A 22395-nucleotide genomic window follows, 5' to 3' on the forward strand; every position below is an offset into this window, starting at 1 on the left:
CACTCCTTCCCAGGTCGGGGTCAGTTTGTCCTTCTTCCATGGCCGAACCATGACCCAGTGACACCTTTGAGGAGGGACAGGATGAAATGAGAGCAAAAAACTTGGGAAGACTTAGATACACTGATTCAAAGGGCAGTGAATGGAACCTGGGAAACACCATGAAAAGCAATATTGTACAATGAAGGAATGTAGCATTTTTTTTTATTCACTTTTCCAAATTATCCCCTCCCTCCCTCCACTCCCTCCCCCCCCCCCATGACAGGTAATCCCATACGTTTTACATGTGTTACAATATAACCTAGGTACAATACATGTGTGTAAATACCATTTTCTTGTTGCACGGAATGTAGCATTTCTTAGAAACAGGATGATCAATGACATTTTGCAAGGACTAATGATGAAAGAGTATCCATTATCACACAAAAAAAAAAAAACCCAAAAATCTAATATCATCTGATTACTAATTGAGGAATGCTATTTTCATTTTCTTTCTTTGTTTCTTTTCTTTTACAGAATGACTAAAATCGAAATTTTTACATGATTCCACATATATAAACAATATCTAAATGCTTATCAAGTCAAGGAGTGAGCAGCATAAAGAAAGATAGAAAATGGGAGTTGGAACACAAAACTTTAAAAATAAATTTTCATTTTAGCATGCAAATAGGAAACAATAAAATGTTAAACATTGACAAATTCACGGTTAAATATTTTAGGAAATAAAAATAATCTTAAACAAAATAGTTAAAACATTTGCTAACCTATTCTTAAGTGGTCTAATGTGTCTCTATGGTTCTGTAGTACATAGAGAGCAACGGAAATAGAAGGAATATTTCAACACCAGGTCAGACTTTTGTGATTCTTTATATCTCACATCTTTGCTCTACAGATAAGTTAAGAAAAGAATACCTTGAAGAAGATTCATAAGAACCCAATAGGCCTGAGTTGCTACTAGTAGAAACTAAAAATAGGAAACCTTTTTAGAGGACCTCATGTACATGATGTCTGAAGCCACATTTGAACTCAGGGCTTGACTCCAGCACGGGTCCTTTATCCTCTGAACCATCCACTACCCAGGCAGTTCCTAGAAAAACTAATTAGCTGACTTTTGAGCTGCTTAATTCTGGATAGCAGATGCACTTCCCAGGTGCTAAGAGAAATTAATTTAGACTCTTGAGATATTCTGAAATGACTTATCACCACCACCACCATAATTACCACCAAAGCAACAGGAACTCAAATCAACAGGGAGTTATTCCTGACATCATTTTGAATAGTGTTACGGGTCCAACAAGTCAAGAAAAACATGGAATGTTGAAAAGGAATTAGAATTAAAAGAAAGATTTTTAAAAGTTTTAAAACAAAGAGATGAAAACTAGAATCTATGGATAGAAATTGCGGAGAGAAAAAAATAGATCCTTTGTAATGTAAAAATCTCCTCATTATACGAGTAAATAAAATAGGCTACCTTGGAATATATGAAGGTTTCCATTCCTCTAGATCTTCAAGTGAAGGCTAAATAATAATTAACAAGAAACTGATAGTATCTCTTCTCTTTTCCAAGTCTGAGATTCTATAATCTTCCTTCCCTCTCTTGATGAAGTAAATAACTTCTCATTTTGTCAAAAGACTCAGGCACCCAAAATGTTTGTGGCAGCTCTTTTTGTTGTAGCTAGAAACTGGAAGATGAATGGATGTCCATCAGTTGGAGAATGGTTGGGTAAATTGTGGTATATGAAGGTTATGGAATATTATTGCTCGGTAAGAAATGACCAGCAGGAGGAATATAGAGAGGCCTGGAGAGACTTAAATCAACTGATGCTGAGTGAAATGAGCAGAACCAGAAGATCACTGTACACTTCAACAACAATACTGTATGAGGATGTATTCTGATGGAAGTGGAAATCTTCAACATAAAGAAGATCCAACTCACTTCCAGTTGATCAATGATGGACAGAGGTAGCTACACCCAGAGAAGAAACACTGGGAGGGGAATGTAAATTGTTAGCACTAATATCTGTCTGCCCAGGTTGCATGTACCTTCGGATTCTAATGTTTATTGTGCAACAAGAAAATTATATTCACACACATGTATTGTACCTAGACTATATTGTAACACATGTAAAATGTATGGTATTGCCTGTCGTCGGGGGGAGGAAATAGAGGGAGGGGGGGTAATTTGGAAAAATGAATACAAGGGATAATATAAAATATATATATATATATATATATATATATATATATATAAAAAGACTCAGGAACCCATAAAAAACAAATATATTACACCCCAGGGGTCATTTAAAAGGATTTCTTTTATCATGAAGACCATATGACATATGAGTCCCATTCCTTCCAGGAAAATGATTGAAGGTTTATAACTATTTTTTCCTTTGTACATCTATTTGTATGCATATCTGTCTGTACAGTATTTAGTGAAGATATCATTCTAGGCATGTTGTGCAAAGGTGTAGAAAACAGAGAAAAAGCACAGTGAAAAAATTGCCCTTTAATTCTTTAGGGCACTATTAGCATCTTTCATCTTTCAAGTAGAGAGGAACAGGTTTGATCAATGGCCTTATGTAGCAACCCAGAATTGAGCTGGGAAAGGCCTTTGGCTGGTAGCTGAGGTTACAGTTTGCAATTTTGAAAGATTTTGCTGGTGGGAGAACTGAGTATTGAAAAGCTAATGAGAGGTGTGAGGCTTTTCTTGATTAGTGGATAAGTATGATGCCCTTTAGCATGCAAGTAGATCTAGGTCTGAATGTTCCTAGTGAATTGGGACTGATCTTGTTGGACCCTTATTATCATGTCCCAGAAATTTGTGGCTCCCTTGAATTTAAGAGCTGGGGATAGATTACACTGAACAAAACCAGGGTTCTGATTGAAATCCAATCTTATCTGTAGATCATGGAGTATTTATTAAGTGTCTTCTATGTGCCAGGGAACAAAGAGAAAATATATCTATATGTTTGTCCTTTCCTCCCATTCCATTCTCTCTCCCTTTCTCTCTCTTTTTCTCTATCTTCCCCCCTCTCAGTTTGTCCATCATTTGACTTTTTAAGTCAAAAAGTGGCAACTACCTCATGTATCCCAAATTTGCTGATAATTTATTGGAAAGCATGGACAACACATTGGAAGAGAGAATCAAAAGCCTAAAGAACTTTATGGGTTAGAACAATGGGCAAGAACTTACAACATGAAATGTAATAGGAATAAAATGATGTCAAAATTATAATATTATAATTATTAGGTGGGAGAGGTATGGCTTGAAAATTGTCGAAAAAAAATCTATTTTAGTGGATCACAAGTTCAATATGAATCAACAATATAAGAAAGAAGTTCCAAATAGCTAATATGATCTTAAGGTCCATTAATCCAGAATTAGGATTATGATGAATTTGTATACTGAATCTAGATCAAATTTCTAGGTTCTTTGTTTGTTTTTTATTTAATTAATTACTTTTCCATTAAAATATGATTTCATTCCCATTAAGAAGGAAAAATGATCCCTTTTCTAAACATTGAGAGTCAAGCAACATAAACTCAAGTATTACCTATGGACAACAAAAAATGTTTCAGTTAAAACTCTGAATCTGTCAGTTCTTTGTGTATAAAGAGCAGTACTATGTTTCATCATTAGTCTTATTTAATCATAGTTGATCAGTGAAATGATCACAGCTCCCAAATCTTTCTTTCTTTTAAATTTTTGGAAAAAAAAAGTTTTAATTTTATTATTGGGGTAAAACAAGGTTTTCTGTAATGCTGTATATAAAATATGAAGGCAAAGATTTTATACTATATTGCTGTTGCATAAATTGTTGTCCTTGTTCTGATGAGGTCTAGATTTGGGGTACCTAAATGAAATTAGAGTTTAGTTGAAGTGTCAGGTTCCGAGTACAGGAGTCAAATAGAGCTCCCCTGCAACCCCTTTGGATTTGGAGCAAGGATAAGGAATTAAATGAAGTCTAATAGTGGCTCAAGAATCTGCTGTAAAGGAAATTACAGACGCGAAAACCTAAATTGATAAAAGAGGTTTATTAGGGGGGTTTGAAGGTAAGATTATAATCTAGTTAGTAAAAGATGAAGGTAGAGATAAGAAGGCATGAGAAACAGGATTCCATTGTGCAGGGAGTCATTGGTGCCATGCATGCTGCTGCAATGTGTAGAACCTCTGCAAAGAGAGGACTCTAGTTTGGCTGTTTTGTAATGAGAGATTTAGGTAAAGGGGCCCATGGGTGAAGTCCAAGTTGGCTGGGTTTTAGCTAGGGCTAGAATTTGCTTAGTGGGGGTTGGGAAACCTGAGAAGATCATTAGAATGTGGGCTTGGACAGTCCATGTTGCCTCAGATTCCATGGGGGCTAGGTGAGCCTGGATCTCCTATTGGAATTCAAAGGGGTGCTTTTGACCAGGATTTATAGGTAAAAGGTCCTAGCTTCTTGAATTGATAATGTATCAAGTAGGAGGGGTTGGGAATCAGAAAGGAATAAATCAATCTGAAAGGACAAGTTTCCTGGACAAGGTCCCTTTAAGAAAGGGACCACAACCTTTTTCAGTTCTGCTCACATCCCTCTGCATGAGTTCATACAAATCTTTCCAGGTTTCTCAGAAACTGTTTCCTTCATCATTTCTCATACTACAGATTCATGTGTCATAATTTGTCCAGGCATTCCCCCATTGATAGTGGTGCTACAATTTAGGAAGGACATGGATATGTTGGAATGTGTCCAGCAGCCTGAAGAAGAGATTTATTGGGAGAGGAAAGGTGGCTCTTTTTACATGTTTGAAAAGGCAGAATGTGGAAGAGAAATTACAATTGACAGGTGTGTAGTGGTATCTCAAAGTTGTCTTAATTTGCATTTCTCTGATCAGTAGTGATTTGGAACACTCTTTCATATGAGTGGATATAGTTTCAATTTCATCATCTGAAAATTGTCTGTTCATATCTTTTGACCATTTATCAATTGGAGAATGATTTGATTTCTTACAAATTAGGGTCAATTCTCTCTATATTTTGGAAATGAGGCCTTTATCAGAACCTTTAAGTGTAAAAATATTTTCCCAATTTGTTACTTCCCTTCTAATGTTATTTGCATTAGTTTTGTTTGTACAAAAGCTTTTTAATTTGATGTAATCAAAATCTTCTATTTTGTGATCAATAATGATCTCTAATTCTCCTTTGGTCATAAATTCCTTCCTCCTTCACAGGTCTGAGAGATAGACTATCTTTTATTCCTCTAATCTATTTATGATTTCATTCTTTATGCCTAAATCATGGACTCATTTTGATCTTACCTTGGTATATGGTGTTAAGTGTGGGTCCATATCTAATTTCTACCATACTAATTTGCAGTTTTCCCACCAGTTTTTTTCAAATAATGAATTCTTATCCCAAAAGTTGGTGTCTTTGGGTTTGTCAAACACTAGATTGATATAGTTTTACCCTATTTTGTCCTGTGTACCTAATTTCTTCCACTGATCAACTAGTCTATTTCTTAGCCAATACCAAATGGTTTTGGTGACTGCTGCTATCTAATATAGCTTTAGATCAGGTACAGCTACGCCACCTTCATCTGACTTTTTTTCCATTAATTCCCTTGAAATTATCGACCTTTTATTCTTCCATATGGATTTTGTTGTTCTTTTTTTCTAGGTCATTAAAATAGTTTCTTGGGTGTCTGATTGATATAGCACTAAATAACTACATTAATTTGGGAGTGTTGTCATCTTTATTATATTCGCTCGGCCTATCCAAGGGAACTGAATGTCTTTCCAATTATTTAAATCTGATTTTATTTTTGTGGCAAGTATTTTGTAATTTTGCTCATATAATTCCTGACTTTTCTTTGGTAGATGAATTCCCAAATATTTTATACTCTCGACATTTGTTTTAAAAGGAATTTCTCTTTGTAGCTCTTGCTGTTGCATTTTGTTGGTGATGTATAAAAATGCTAAGGATTTATGTGGATTTATTTTGTATCCAGCAACTTTGCTAAAGTTGTGAATTATTTGTAATAACTTTTTATTAGAATCTCTGGCGTTCTCTAAGTATACCATCATATCATCTGCAAAGAATGACAGTTTGATTTCCTCATTACCTACTCCTATTCCTTTAATGTCTTTCTCGACTCTTATTGCTGAGGCTAGCCTTTCTAATAAAATATTGAATAATAATGGTGATAGTGGGCAACCTTGTTTCACTCCTGATCTTACTGGGAAACGTTCCATTTTATCTCCATTACATATTATGCTTACTGACAGTCTCAAATATATGCTACTGACTATTTTAAGGAATAGTCCATTTATTCCTACACTCTCAAGCGTTTTTAGTAGGAATGGATGTTGTATTTTATCAAATGCTTTTTCTGCATCTATTAAGATGATCATATGGTTTTTATTAATTTGATTATTAATATGGTCAAATATACTAATAGTTTTCCTAATATTAAACCAGCCCTGCATTCCTGGTATAAATCCTACTTGATCATAGTGTATTATCCTGGGGATGACTTTCTGAAGTCTTTTGCTAATATCTTATTTAAGATTTTAGCATCAATATTCATTAAGGAAATTGGTCTATAGTTTTCTTTCTCCATTTTCAACCTACCTGATTTAGGTATCAGTACCATGTCCGTGTCATAAAAGGAGTTTGGTAGGACTCCTTCATTCCCTATTTTTAAAAATAGTTTATATAACATTGGGGCTAATTGTTCTTTAAATGTTTGGTAGAATTCACATGTAAATCCATATGGTCCTGGGGTTTTTTTTCCTGGGGAGCTGATTAATAGCTTGTTCTATTTCTTTTTCTGAAAGGGGACTATTTAAGCAGTTTATCTCCTCCACTGTTAATCTAGGAAGCCTATATTTTTGGAGGTAGTCATCTTTTCACTTAAGTTATCAAATTTATTGGCATAAATTTGGCCAAAGTAATGTGAATTGTTAAATATGTCAGTTAAGGGACAGATTGTAGAAACACGAACAGTTTTAAAGACAATGGTAAAAGTATGTCAATATTCCAAAATTTCTGGCATACAAGTAAAGCAGGAAGCAATAGGGTAAATGATTGCTCAGAAACCACATGCTAATAAAATGTAAAAAATAATAAATAGAATATCATTTATTAAATATATCAATACATTAATACAATAAATACATCAATACATTAGATACATCATTTACATTTTTGAAATACATCAATACATTAGAAATCAGACTAAAGAAGTTATAAAAACCAAATTATATTCTGAGGAAGGCCATGGTACTCCATCCCCTCTTCATTACAAGTATGGAGGACTAAGTGTGAAAAAATACATACAGTTTTTTCATGTGTTGGATTAGGAGGGGATGAAAAAGACCTAGTTGAGAAGTGCAGGTGGCATGTTAACAAAAAAGAGCCACAATGAATTATTTTAAGAAGAATAGATTTTTCTCCTACTGAGTTGCCAGAATCTTATGAATTCTCTGGTAACAGTGAAGGGGTGGTTCCTGTCTGAAATCTCTCTATTTCATCATATTCTGTTTCTCTTTAATATGACTTTTCTGATGAGTAATAAGGACAGACCTCATACTAAAGCCTTTCCCACACTCTTTACATACAAAAGGTTTCTCTCCATTATGAGTTCTCTGATGAACAGTAAGGCATCCTCGATGTCTGAAGACTTTTCCACATTCTTACATTCAAAGGATCTCTGTCCAGTATGAAATCTTTGATGACACATGAGGTATCCTCTCTGGTTGAAGCCTTTTTCACATGGCTTACATACAAAGGGTTTTTCTCAAGTATGAACTCTCTGATGATAAGTGAGGCTGTGCTTCTGACTTAAACCTTTCCCACATTCGTTACATACAAATGGTTTCTCTCCAGTGTGAGTTCTCTGATGTACAGTAAGCTTTCCTCTCTCACTGAAGGCTTTTCCACATTCTTTACATTCAAAGGGTTTCTCTCCAGTGTGAATTCTCTGATGTACTGTAAGGCACCATCGACGGCTGAAGGCTTTTCCACATTCATTACATTCAAAGGGTTTCTCTCCAGTGTGAGTTCTCTGATGTACAATAAGATATCCTCTCTCACTGAAGGCTTTTCCACATTCATTACATACAAAGGGTTTCTCTCCAGTGTGAGTTCTCTGATGTACATTAAGGCTTCCTCGATGGCTGAAGGCTTTTCCACATTCTTTACATTCAAAGGGTTTCTCTCCAGTGTGAATTCTCTGATGTACATTAAGGCTTCCTATTTGGCTGAAGGCTTTTCCACATTCATTACATTCAAAGGGTTTCTCTCCAGTGTGAGTTCTCTGATGTACAATAAGATATCCTCTCTCACTGAAGGCTTTTTCACATTCATTACATACAAAGCGTTTCTCTCCAGTGTGAATCCTCTGATGCACAATAAGGCTTCCTCGACGGCTGAAGGCTTTTCCACATTCATTACATACAAAGGGTTTCTCTCCAGTGTGAGTTCTCTGATGTACATTAAGCCTTCCTATTTGGCTGAAGGCTTTTCCACATTCCTTACATAGGAAGGGTTTCTCTCTAGTATGAACTCTCTGATGAATACTGAGATTGTACTTCTGACTAAAACCTTTCCCACATTCTTTACATACAAATGGTTCCTCTCCAGTGTGAGTTCTCTGATGTGCAGTAAGGAAATCTTGATGACACCCACTGGAGTTTCTGCTCTTGGGACTCCAGGCTCTTTGTTGCTTCTCCAACACAGAGATCAGATCCAGTGTGGAAACAGGAATCCCCACAGAGATCAAGTTCTGGTAGTTTTCCAGCATCACATACTTGTGCAGGGCTCTCTGGGCAGGATCCAGAAGTCTCCACTCCTCGCTGGTGAAGTCCACAGCCACATCCCAGAACGTCACCGGTTCCTGAATGGGGGCCATGAGAAAGCCAGAAGTCACAGCCTCCTTGGGCTCCATCTGCTGCCTGGGGATGAGCAGAGTCTTCACAGGTCGGAGGGAGTTCTCCACTGAACTCACCAATCCTGTCACTTGATCTGCTGAGTGTAGGGCTTCACATCCAGGCCCTCACTTGGGCACCAAATATAGTATACTTTCTTGAACCTCCAAATGGAGGTGACAAAATACAGTATTCTTTCTAGAGGCACACACTGATTGCCAAAAGATATTGTCCAGACTAGGTCTCTGGAGGATCTCAGGACCAGCCTTGGTCTTAGTGGAGGAGTGAAGGAGGCAGGAGAGCCATTAGGATGGTCAAAGATGAAGTGTCTCTTTCCAGTCTTCTCATCCCTTAAAAAGCTCACTATGATTACATCAGCACAGCACACTGAGCAAGTGGTAACTAGGGCAGCAGTGCATCCCTCAGCACAATGACTTAACACATTTGTTAAGTATAAGTACCCTGCTGTTGACATGTAAACAGAACACTGGTGGTCAGGCCCTCCTTGACTTCTCAGGAAAGGTGAGAACACCAAAAGGAGCTGGGAAGATAACCAGACGTTGTAATCAGGTTCCCTCTGGCCTGAAGGCTCTTATATATTACCCAGAGTTCTCCCACTCTCTGTGGCCCTCTGCCAATCAACATAATTATAAGTAGATGAAATGTCTGTAGGCATCAGCTTAGGGCCGGCTCCTGCACTTGGAACCCTCCACCTGGAATAAATCTAGTTGGAAGACCTCAAGTGTTTTGAGGGAACAGATCCTTCTCTTTCACAATAATCAAGAACCACAAGCTCCCAGGGAGCATGGCAAGTCAAACCTCTGCCCTGAGCCTGGGCCACAAGTCATCCCCCTGGTATTCCTTGAAGGATGGAGGTCTCAAAGCACTGCCAGGGCTACCAGCCACTGCCAACTACCCGACCTCACGCTGGCAGACTCCGAGCCCAGGAAGAACAGCATCCCCAGGACCTCTGGCTCCTTGTAGCCCAAACCTCCCCAGTGACCAGCAGGACGGCAGCCTGTGGGGAGGGCTCAGCCACAGCCAGTGAAGTCCCGGGACAATGGGAAGACCCACAACCTGGCTCAGCACTGTCCCCTGAGAGAAGTTGATGTCACCTTGGCCTCTGGCCCTTCCCTCTGCTGGGACCCCGAGGTGTGTGGTCCCCCCCTTTTCTCCAAGCCTGTCTGTGAGCCAAATTCACAGCAGGAGTGGGCCACTCCCAATAAAATGTTCACAACTTTTATACATTTCAGACAAAGAACCTCCAAAATCCCACAGTCTATATGTTGTGATTGGTCACATAAGTCTGTATTCTCCTACTTGGTCAGTGGAATGTAATAGATAAGGTGACATCTAGCTTCTTTGATTTTAGTCCCTTCTTTGGACAGTGGAATGTAGTCCAGGCTTATCTAAAATCCTGTGACTGGGCCCTATAGGCTTGATCTACTTTAGCTAACACTCTCTGATCAATATGTACTTAATCTATAAATTCTTCACTTTTCTACATAATCCCTCCTCTTACATATATATATATTTCCTCTTGAAGAACTTACATTGTGGTGAAATTCAATTAACATCTCTACACATGGCTTGTTATTCTCCTCTTCTGGATCATCCCCTGCTACTGCCTCCCATTCCTCTTTCTGTAAAAACATTATTTTAATGGCAAGTCTTGTATGTAAGATTTTTTTTTCTAATTTTATTTTTTTATTTACAAGACATATGCATAGGTAATTTTTCAGCATTAGCAATTTCAAAACCTTTTATTCCAACTTTTCCACTCCTTCCCCCCCCCTTACCCCAGATGGCAGGTTGACCAATTCATGTTACATATGTAAAAGTATAAGTTAAATACAATATATGTATACATGTCCAAACAGTTATTTTGCTGTACAGAAAGAATCGGACTTGGAAACAATGTACAAGTAGCCTGTGAAGGAAATAAAAAATGCAGGCGGACAAAAATAAAGGGATTGGGAATTCTATGTGGTCATCTCCCAGAGTTCTTTCGCTGGGTGTGGCTGGTTCAATTCATTACTGCTCTATTGGAACTGATTTAGTTCATGTCATTGTTGATGATGGCCTCGTCCATCAGAATTGGGCATCATATAGTATTGTTGTTGAAGTATATAATGATCTCCTGGTCCTCCTCATTCCACTCAGCATCAGTTCATGTCAGTCTCTCCAGGCCTTTCTATAATCATCCTGTTGGTCATTTCTTATGGAACAATAATATTCCATAATATTCTTATACCACATTTTATTCAGCCATTCTCCAATTGATGGGCATCCACTCAGTTTCCTATTTCTGGCCACTATAAAGAGGGCTGACACAAACATTCTTGCACTGTATGTAAGGTGCTTGATAGTGGTCTTTGAATTATTTTTGTTACCAATGTAACATTATACAGGGTAAACATAGTGGGAACAGAATAATACCACTGATTGCAATGTCTATACCATGACAGCTGTTTCCACCAGCTACCATCAGACTAAGACCACCAGCTATTTGTGAAGGGAGATTTCTAAACTTGTACAGCCACATGAACTATCTTGCAAATGCCCTCAGTAATTTATTTTACTATTTGTCGGTTGTCATCAATTTGCATACAACAAGTGGACGGTTTTGTTTCCCATGGACCCCTCCTTCCTCTGCTAACAGATAATCTAAAACTAATCTATGTTATAAAACCACTTTTCTTGTTTGAGTGACTTGATTGACTAATAGATCAAGGGCTGTTAGGATTACCAGGTGAGAACTCAGGTTGTCTGGACAGTGACAAGGTGAGAACTCAGGTTGTCTGGACAATGACAAGGTGAGAACTCAGGTTGACTTGACTTTGGTTCGGGCCTTTAAAGGGAGTTTACACCTTAGGAATTCTAAGAGTAGGAAGTTCATTGGTGGAAGTATTTCCCCACGCCCCATTGAGTTCTCACATTTCTATTCTCTGGGAGGATAAAAGAAGGGCAGCATTGGGTGTGAGAGAATTGACTCTGGGCTGAAAGGACAAGAGCTGGAGGAGATTCAGAGCTCCCAAGAAACCTGCGCACAGAAGGAAAAGATTTTATAGATCTCCTCCCAGAGAAGGATTAAAATTGAGTAGCCGACTGGACCCTCACAATTCAAGAACATTACAAAAGGTCTAGCAGTTTGGTTAGTGGTTGCCTCTAAGGCTGCTTGCTGTTGAATTAATATAATATATATTAATATAAAATAATATTATAATATATTAACATATTATATTGACATTAATATATTATAATATATATTAATATAATACATTAATATTATATGTAATATATATGCATATATATATATATATATGTGTGTGTGTGTGTGTGTGTGTGTGTGTGTGTGTGTGTGTGTGTGTGTGTCCAATATCCCCAACCACCATCTTGGGCCCAAATTCCTTGATAATTTGTGCTGGGAGCCAGGCATCTCCCCATTCATTATCATGACCAGGTTGTCCTCATTACCCCCTAATGAATGCTGGTGGACACAATTAAGCACTGATCCATCATTACAAACAGTATTTAACTTGCTCCATCAATGATCACCACAGTCTATAATATCTTCTCTCTCTGGTTGACATGTAAAAGTCCATTCACACTTACTCTCTCCTATCCATGGCCCTGCACCTGTTTGATTTAGGCAATGCCCCAATAAGGTATCTCAGATAAATATCGCTAACAAGATTTTATGTGCAGAGTTCCTTTTCAATGTTTGTCTCAGCTTCTTCTCTGGATTCAGTTTGTAAGTTCACACCCTTGGAGTGTCCTTTGGGCCTTTAATTCTGGTATGCTCAGTCCATCCTCTTTCCTCTATAGCACTGCTATATGTGATGTCAAGAGGATCTGGAACAGTCCTTCCCAGGTCGGGGTAGGTTTGTCCTCCTTCCACGTCGGAACCATGACCCAGTGACACTTTTGAGGAGGGACAGAATGAAACAAGAGTGCAAAACACTCAGGAAGACTTAGATACAATGATTCAAAGGGAAGTGAATGGAACCTGGGAAACATTGTACATCATGAAGAGCAATATTGTACAATAAGGGAATGTAGCAATTTTCAGCAACACTATGATCCATGACATTTTGCAAGGACTAATGATGAAAAAGTATCCATTATGACACACACACACACAAAAACCACCTAATATTATCTGACTACTAATTGAGGAATGCTATTTTTATTTTCTTTCTTTGTTTCTTTCTTTTCTTTTACAGAATAACTAAAATGGAAATTTTTACATGATTCCACATGTATAAATAATATCTAAATGCTTATAAAGTCAAGGAGTGAGCAGCATAAAGAAAGATGGAAAATAGGAGCTGGAACACAAAACTTTAAAAAGGATTTGTAATTTTAGCATGCAAATGGAAACAATAAAATGTTAAATGTTGACGGATTCACTGTTAAATATTTTAGGAAATAAAAATAATCTTAAACAATATAGTTAAAACACCTGCTAACCTATTCATAAGTGGTCTGATGTGTCTCTATGGTTCTGTAGTACAAAGGAAATAGAAGGAATATTTTAACACCAGATCAGAGTTTTGTGATTCTTTATACCTCACATAACTTTGCTCTACTGAAAAGTTAAGAAAAGAATACCTTGAAGGAGGAAGTTCATAAGAACCCAATAGGCCTGAGTTGCTACTACTAGAAATTAAAAATAAGAAAACCTTTTAGAGGACCCAATCTACATGATGTCTGAACCCACATTTGAACTCAGGTCTTGACTCCAGAGCTGATCCCTTATCCTCTGAACCAGCAGCAACCCAGCTAGTTCCTAGAAAAACTCATAATCTGACAATGTGAATTGTGTAAGGACTGTTTTTGAGATGCTTAATTCTGGATAGCAGATGCACTTCCCAGGTGCTAAGGGAAATTAATTTAGACTCTTGAGATATTCTGAAATGACTTATCACCACCTCCATCACAACCATCACCACAATTACCACCACAGCAACAGGAACTCAAATCAACAGAGAGTTATTCCTGACATCACTTTGAATAGTGTTATGTGTCCAACAAGTCAAGAAAAACATGGAATGTTGAAAAGGAATTAGATTTAAAAGAAAGTTTTTTAAAAGTTTTAAAACAAAGAGAGAAAAACTAGAATCTATGGATAGAAATTGCAGAGAGAAAAAAAGTAGATTCTTTGTAATGTAAAAATCTCCCCATCATTTGAGTAAGTAAAATAGGCTACCTTGGAATATATGAAGCTTTCTGTTCTTCTAGATCTTCAAGTGAAGGCTAAATAATAATTTATCAAGGAACTGATAGTATCTCTGCTCTTTTCCAACTCTGACATTGTAAAATCTTCCTTCCCACTCTTGATGAAGTAAATGACTTCTCATTTTGTCAAAAGACTCATGCATCCATTAAAAACAAATATATTACACCCCGGGGGTCATTTAAAATTATTTCTTTTATCATGAAGACTATAGGACATATGAGTCCCATTCCTTCCAGGAAAATGATTGAAGGTTTATAACTATTGTTTCCTTTGTGCATCAATTTGTATGCATATTTGTCTGTGCAGTATTTAGTGAAGATATCATTCTGGGCATGTAGTGCAAAGGTGTAGAAAACAGAGAAAAAATTGGCCCTCTTGAATTCTTTAGGGCACAATTAGCATCTTTCATCTTTCAAGTAGAGAGGAACAGGTTTGATCAATGGCCTTATGTAGCAACCCAGAATTGAGCTGGGAAAGGCTCATGGCTGGTGGCTGAGGTTAAAGTTTGCAATTTTGAAAGAATTTGCTGGTGGGAGAACTGAGTATTGAAAAGCTAATGAGAGATATGAGGCTTTTCTTGATTAGTGGATGAGTATGATGCCCTTTAGCATGGAAGCAGATCTAGGTCTGAATGTTCCAAGTTAATTGGGGCCGATCTTGTTGGACCCTTATTATCATGTCCCAGAAGTTTGTGGCTCCCTTGAATTTAAGAGCTGGGGATAGATTACACTGAACAAAACCAGGGTTCTGATTGAAATCCAATCTTATCTGTAGATCATGGAGTATTTATTAAGTGTCTTCCATGTGCCAGGCAACAAAGAAAATATGTATCTATATATTTGTCCTTTCTTCCCATTCCATTCTCTTTCCCTTTCTCTCTTTTTTTCTCTGTCTTCCCCCTCTCACTTTGTCCATCATTTGATTTTTTTAAGTCAAAAAGCAGCAATTAGCTGATGCATCCCAAATTTTGCTGATAATTTATTGGAAAGCATGGACAACATATTGGAAGGCAGAATCAAAAGCCTAAAGAACTTTGTGGGTTACAACAATGGGCAAGATCTTACAACATGAAATGTAATAGGAATAAAATGATGTCAAAATTATAATATAATTATTAGGTGGGAGAGGTATGGCTTGAAAATTGTCGAAAAAAAATCTATTTTAGTGGATCACAAGTTCAATATGAATCAACAATATAAGAAAGAAGTTCCAAATAGCTAATATGATCTTAAGGTCCATTAAAGCAAACACTAAATCCAGAATTAGGATTATGATGAATTTGTATACTGTATTCAGATCAAATTTCTGCGTGCTTTATTTTGTTTTTTTTTTAAATTAATTACTTTTCCATAAAAAATATGATTTCATTCCCATTAAGAAGAAAAAATGATCCCTTTTGTAAACATTGAGAGTCAAGCAACATAAACTCAAGTATTACCTATGGACAGCAAAAAATGTTTCAGTTAAAACTCTGAATCTGTCAGTTCTTTGTGTATAAAGAGCAGTACTAGGTTTCATCATTAGTCTTATTTAATCATAGTTGATCAGTGGAATGATCACTGCTACCAAAACTTTCTTTCTTTTAAATTTTTGAAAAAAAAGTTTTAATTTTATTATTGGGGTAAAATAAGGATTTCTGTAACATTGCATGTACAATATGATGGCAAAGATTTTATACTATATTGCTGTTGCATAAATTGTTGTCCTTGTTCTGAAGAGATCTAGATTTGGGGTACCTAAATGAATTTAGAGTTTACTTGAGGTCTGGTGGCAGGGTTGGAGTACAGGGTGTCAAATAGAGCTCTCCTGCAACTCCTTTGGATTTGGCGCTAGGATAAAGAATTTAATGAAATCTAATAGTGGCTCAAGAGTCCCCTATAAAGGAATTTATGGACCCGAAAACTTAAACTGATAAAATAAGTTTATTATGGCGTTTGAAGGTAAGATTATGGTCTAGTTAGTAAGAGGTGAATGTAGAGATCAGAAGGCATGAGGAACGAGATTCCAGTGGGCAGAGAGAGAGTCATTGGTGCCACACATGATGCTGGAATGTGTAGAACCTCTGCAAAGAGAGGACACTAGCTTGGCTCTTTTGTACTGAGAGATTTAGCTAAAGGGGCTCGTGAGTGGAGTCCCAAGTTGGTTCCTGGCTGGGTTTCATAGAGGGCTAGAATTTGCTTGGTATAGATTGAGAAACCTGAGAAGATGATTAGAATGGGGGCTGAGACAGGCCAAGTTGGCTCAGATCCCATGGGGGCTGGAATAGCCTGGATCTCCTATTGGAATTCAAAGGGGTACCTTTGAGCAGGATTTGTGGATCAAATGTCCTAGCTTCATGAATTGATAGTGCAATAGCTAGGAGGGGTTGGGAATCAGAAAGGAATAAATTAATCTGAAAGGACTAGTTTCTTAAAGGGACCACAACCTGGATTGGTTCTGCTTACATCCCTCTGCATCAGTTCATACAAATCTTTCCAGGTTCCTCAGAAACTTTTTCATTCATCATCTTTCATAGCACAACATTATTTTATCAGACTCATGTATCATAATTTGTCCAGGCATTCTCCTACTGATAGTGGTGCTACAATTTAGGAAGGACGTGAATATCTCAGAATCTGTCCAGCAGCCTGAAGAAAAGAAGAGGAGAGGTGGCTCTCTTGAGTTATTTGAAGAAGCAGCATGTGGAAGGGAAATTACAATTGTTTTATTTATCCATAGAGCTAAGAACCATAACCTATGCATGAAAATTGCTGAGAGGAAGAGTTTGATTCCTCTTAATGTAAAATTTCCTAATAATAAAAGCAAATATCAAAGTGGAATGAATTATGTCAAGAAGCAATGCTATGGCATATGAATGAATTGGAATAATGTCACAATTTGTTTGATTGACGATTTCTTTCCTATTCTCCTTTTCCCTTCAAACTCTCCCATTATCAGTTCTTTTCTTTTTCTTTTCTTTTTTTTATGAGTCCTTTCTTTTCATTGGCCAAAATATATGAGATTCAATTTCAGTTTTTGTCCTTGCAAGGAGGGATTTAATGTATTTATTCAAGAATTGACTTATTTGATCTCTTTGTTGTCCAAGGAATTTCCTTTTTTTTTTTTAAAGGAAATTAATATATATGTGTGTGTGTATATATCTATCTATCTATCTATCTATCTATCTATAGATAGATAGATATAGATATATACACACACACATATATATATATCAGAAATGCTAATCACTTACTTCACAGATGACAACATAAATTAAATAATGATCAATTCAGACAGCACTGCAAAAGTTTATTTTAAATGGAAAATGAAATAGTGAAATGTTAAATATGTCAGTCAAGGGACAGATTGTAGAAACAGGAACACTTTTAAAGACTATGGAAAAAGTGTGTCAATATTCCAAAATTTCTGGCAGATAAAGCAGGTACCAATAGTATAAATTATTGCTCAAAAGCCATATACTAATAAAATGTAAAAAATAATAAACAGAATATCATTTATTAAATATATCAGTACATTACTACAATAAATACATCAATACATTAGATACATCGATTACATTTTTGAAATACATCAATACATTAGAAATCAGACTAAAGAAGCTATAAAAACCAAATCAAATTCTGAAGGAAGACCATGGTACTCCATCCCCTCTTCTTTACAAGTATGGTTAGTGTGAAATAATATATACAATGTCAGTTTTTCCATGTGTGGGATTTGGAGGGGAACAAAAAAGCCCAGGTTGAGAAGTGCAGGTGACATGTTAACCAAAAGAACCCCAATGAATTATTTTACAAAGATAGCTGTTTCTCCTAATGAGCTGCCAAAATCATAAAAATTACTGTTAACAGTGATGGTTGGTTCCGGTCTTAAATCTCTCTATTTCAACAAATGTTGTTTCTCTTTAGTATGAATTTTGTGATGGGTAATAAGGCTAGACCTCTTACTAATTACACTCATTATGTGCAAAGGATTTCTCTCTAGTATGAATTCCCTGATGATAAGTGAGATGGTGTCTCTTTGTAAGACTTTTCCCACATTCCTTACATACATGGTTTCTCTCCAGTGTGAGTTCTCTGATGTACAATAAGACATCTTCTCTCACTGAAGGCTTTTCCACATTCATTACATACAAAGGGTTTCTCTCCAGTGTGAGTTCTCTGATGTACAGTAAGGTGTCCTCTCTTACTGAAGGCTTTTCCACATTCATTACATACAAAGGGTTTCTCTCCAGTGTGAGTTCTCTGATGTACAGTAAGGTGTCCTCTCTTACTGAAGGCTTTTCCACATTCATTACATACAAAGAGTTTCTCTCCACTGTGAATCCTCTGATGTACAGTAAGGCTCCTTTTGTGGCTAAAGATTTTTCCACATTCACTACATACAAAGGGTTTCTCTCCAGTATGAACTCTGCGGTGAATAGTGAGATAGCTGCTCTGACTAAAACCTTTTCCACATTCCTTACATAGAAAGGGTTTCTCTCCAGTGTGAATTCTCTGATGTACATTAAGGGTTCTTTTATAGCTGAAGGCTTTTCCACATTCATTACATACAAAGAGTTTCTCTCCAGTGTGAATCCTCTGATGTGCAGTAAGGCTTTTTTTGTGGCTAAAGATTTTTCCACATTCACTACATACAAAGGGTTTCTCTCCAGTGTGAATTCTCTGATGTACAATAAGGTTTCCTTTATGGCTAAAGGCTTTTCCACATTCATTACATACAAAGAGTTTCTCTCCAGTGTGAATCCTCTGATGTACAGTAAGGCTTTTTTTGTGGCTAAAGATTTTTCCACATTCACTACATACAAAGGGTTTCTCTCCAGTATGAACTCTGTGATGATTAGTGAGACTGTATTTCTCACTAAAACCTTTCCCACATTCCTTGCATACAAATGGTTTCTCTCCAGTATGAACTCTTTGATGAGTAGTGAGATGGTGTCTCACAGTAAAACCTTTCCCACATTCCTTACATACAAATGGTTTCTCTCCAGTGTGAGTTCTCTGATGTGCAATAAGGCACTGTCTCTGGGTGAAGACTTTTCCACATTCGTTACATTCAAAGGGTCTCTCTGCAGTATGAACTCTCTGATGAATATTGAGACTGTTCCTCCAATTAAAACCTTTCCCGCATTGCTTGCACACAAATGGTTTCTCTCCAGTATGAACTCTTTGATGAGTAGTGAGATGGTGTCTCATAGTAAAACCTTTCCCACATTCCGTACATACAAATGGTTTCTCTCCAGTGTGAGTTCTCTGATGTGCAATAAGGCACTTTCTTTGGGTGAAGACTTTTCCACATTCGTAACATTCAAAGGGTCTCTTTGCAGTATGAACTCTCTGATGATAAGTGAGACTGTGCTTCCAATTAAAACCTTTCCCACATTGCTTGCACACAAAAGGTTTCTCTCCAATGTGAGTTCTCTGATGTTCAGTAAGGAAATCTTGATGAGACCCACTGGAATCTCTGCTCTTGGGACTTGATGTTCCTTCTTGCTCCTTCAACACACAGATCAGATCCAGTCTGGAAACAGGAATCCCCACAGAGAGCAGGTTCTGGTAGTTCTCCATCATCACATTCCTGTGCAGGGCCCTCTGGGCAGGATCCAGAAGCCTCCACTCCTCACTGGTGAAGTCCACAGTCACATCCTGGAAGGTCACGGGTTCCTGAGTTGGGGCCATGAGAAAGCCGGAAGTCACAGCCTCCTTGGGCTCCATCTGCTGCCTGGGGATGAGCAGAGTCTCCACAGGTCTGGGGGCTTCTCCAGTGAACTCGCCACTCCTGTCAGTTGAGCTGCTGAGTGTAGGGCTTCAGGTCCAGGGCCTCACTTGGGGGCCAAATATAGTGAGCCTCCAAATTGGGTTAAATAAATACACTAGGCTTTCTAGAGGCCCACACTGGGTGCCAAAGTGTAGTGTCCGGACTAGCTCTCTGGAGGATCTCCAGACCAGCCTTGGTCTTAGTGGAGGAGGGAGGGAGGCAGGAGAGCCACCAGGACAGTCCAAGATGAAGTGTCTCTTTCCAGTCTTCTCAGCCCTTAAATACCTCAGCATGATTACATCAGCACAGCACACTGAGCAAGTGGTAACTAGGGCAGCAGTGCATCCCAGAGCACATTGTGTTAACACTTTTGTTAAGTATAAGTACCCTGCTGTTTACATGTAAACAGAACACAGGTGGTTACTCCCTCATTGACTTCTCCTGAGAGGTGAGAACACCAAAGAGAGGTGGGAAGATAATCAGTCATTGTCATCTGATTCCCTCAGGCCTGAAGGCTCTTATACCTTACCCAGAATTCCCCCCCTCTGAGGCCCTCTGCCAATCAACACAAACACAAGTAGATGAAATGTCTCTTGGCATCAGCTTAGGGCGGGCTCCAGCACTTGGAACCATCCACCTGGGACAAATCTAGTTGGAAGACCGCAAGTGTTTGGAGGGAACAGATCCTTCTCTTTCCCAGTAATCAAGAACCACCAGCTCCCAGGGAGCCAGGCAAGTCTCACCCCTGCCCTGGGCCTGAGTCATCCCCCCAGTGTCCCTTGAGGAGGGGGGGGCTCAAGCACTGCCAGGGAAGCCCCGGGACAATGGGAAGCCCCACAGCCCGGCTCAGCCCCGGCCCCCGAGAGAGGCTGAGGTCACCTTGGCCTCTGGCCCTTCCCCCTGCCGGGACCCCGAGGTGTGCGGTCCCCCCCTTTCCCCACCCCCAGCAATGACCCTCCAAGGGGCTGGGCCAACGCTTCTTGGAGGAGGAGCCACGGGCTGGGCCGGGCCAGGAGAGGGCTTCCGAGCCGGACAGAGGATGCAGGAGTGACCGGAGAAGAATTGGGGGCGGGGGACCCCGAGACAGGAGACCAAAGCTGCAGCAACGACAGGACGCCACGTGGGGGAGGGGAGAGAGGGCAAGGAGAGGAGGCGGCAGGGGCACAGCCGCTGTGGGGGAGGGGGTGCTCCTGAAAGGGGCGGTGGCAGGACCCGAGGAGGGAGGGGAGGCTGCGGGCGATGGGGGGGCTTCACACACACTCACAGGCACCTCACGAACGCTAGTACTGGCGCACACTCAGGAGCTTGTACACACGCACTGTGTACACACGCGCACGTACGAGACACCATGGCCACAGACAAACTTCAAGTAGGGGTGCTCAGCTGTGCCCACGCGCGTGCGCACTGTCAGGTCCCAAGCCAGGGGACCCTCCTCCTGCCCGAAGCTAACAGAGGGAGCCGGGGCCACGCGTGCGCAGTGACACAAACCGCAGGGCTCGCTCAGTCCGGGGATTTGGAAAGGTTTTCTTCAGGCCCACAATTCAGCCCGCGGCTTTCCGGAATTGTCGTCCGGCGGTCACGGGCGCACAGGCTGCTGGGAAACCTTAGCTTCGGTCACCCCGGCGTTTGTGGGCAAGCTCCCGGCTCTGCTTGTCAGGGGCGGCCCCGACTTCCCCCGGCTTTCCTCGAGGAGCCAACGGCTTTCACTTGGGCGGCCGGGGTCTCTGTGGGCGGGATCCGCCAGCCCGAGGAAGTCACCGCCGGCGGCGCCTCCGGCTTCTCCCTCCCTTCGCCGGGGTCGCGGCTGTTTGGGGTCTGTAAGGGGGAGCTCCGAGCCCCTTCCCCTTCTCTCCTCCGCCTCCCCCGGTACACAACAGGCGTTTAATAAAGGTTCCCTGACTTGGAGCTGCTCGCCTGGGACAGGCCTCGCCTCTGCCCGCAGCTCTGCGGAGACAATGGAGGCCCGGGAAGCTGCGCTGGAAGCTGAAGCCCGTGGCCGGAGTTGAGCAGGCGGAGCCTCCCAGGCTTGGGGAGCAGGAGAAAGAATGCTTGGGATGGAGAGATGACATGGGTTCTTCATGGGACAGGAGGCTGGAGCCCCTGGACGGAAGAGTCCCTGTGGGGAGTGAAATAGGAGGAGAGAGGAAGGGCTTTGAAGGAGCAGAGGGGAGGCCCTGCCATGTGTTTAGAGACAGAGGTCGTTGGACAGGACTGGAGCAGTGCTTTAGGGAAATCCCTGAAATGACTGAACGGAGGATGGATGGGAGGAGGGAAAGGCCCATCAGCAAGCGATTGCAGGAATCTAGGGAGGAAGGGAGGACGAGCGTCAGAGCAGAGAAGAGGATTTACTGGAGAAATGCCACAAGGACAAAATCAGTTTAATTCTGGTATGCTCAGTCCATCCTCTTTCCCATATAGCATTACTGTATCTGATGTCAAGAGGATCTGGAGCACTCCTTCCCAGGTCGGGGTCAGTTTGTCCTTCTTCCATGGCCGAA

At 39.8% G+C, this 22395-nt stretch overlaps 1 protein-coding gene and 1 gene segment (V, D, J or C); both read right to left on the bottom strand.

Annotated features, from left to right (window-relative positions):
* Nucleotides 1-22395, bottom strand: part of LOC141556155 (immunoglobulin lambda variable 9-49-like) — a 1090947-nt gene that overhangs the window by 271349 nt on the left and 797203 nt on the right.
* Nucleotides 7401-20648, bottom strand: LOC141556007 (uncharacterized). The gene is made up of 5 exons (XM_074289429.1): nucleotides 18588-20648; nucleotides 18234-18419; nucleotides 12038-12044; nucleotides 7823-8553; nucleotides 7401-7571 (listed from the first exon to the last, which is right to left on the bottom strand). The coding sequence occupies exons 1-5, from the start codon at nucleotides 19852-19854 to the stop codon at nucleotides 7498-7500; spliced, it is 2265 nt and encodes a 754-aa protein (XP_074145530.1). The 5' UTR covers nucleotides 19855-20648; the 3' UTR covers nucleotides 7401-7497.

Source organism: Sminthopsis crassicaudata, chromosome 1 (genome assembly GCF_048593235.1).
Source record: "Sminthopsis crassicaudata isolate SCR6 chromosome 1, ASM4859323v1, whole genome shotgun sequence".
NCBI classification, from domain to species: domain Eukaryota; kingdom Metazoa; phylum Chordata; class Mammalia; order Dasyuromorphia; family Dasyuridae; genus Sminthopsis; species Sminthopsis crassicaudata.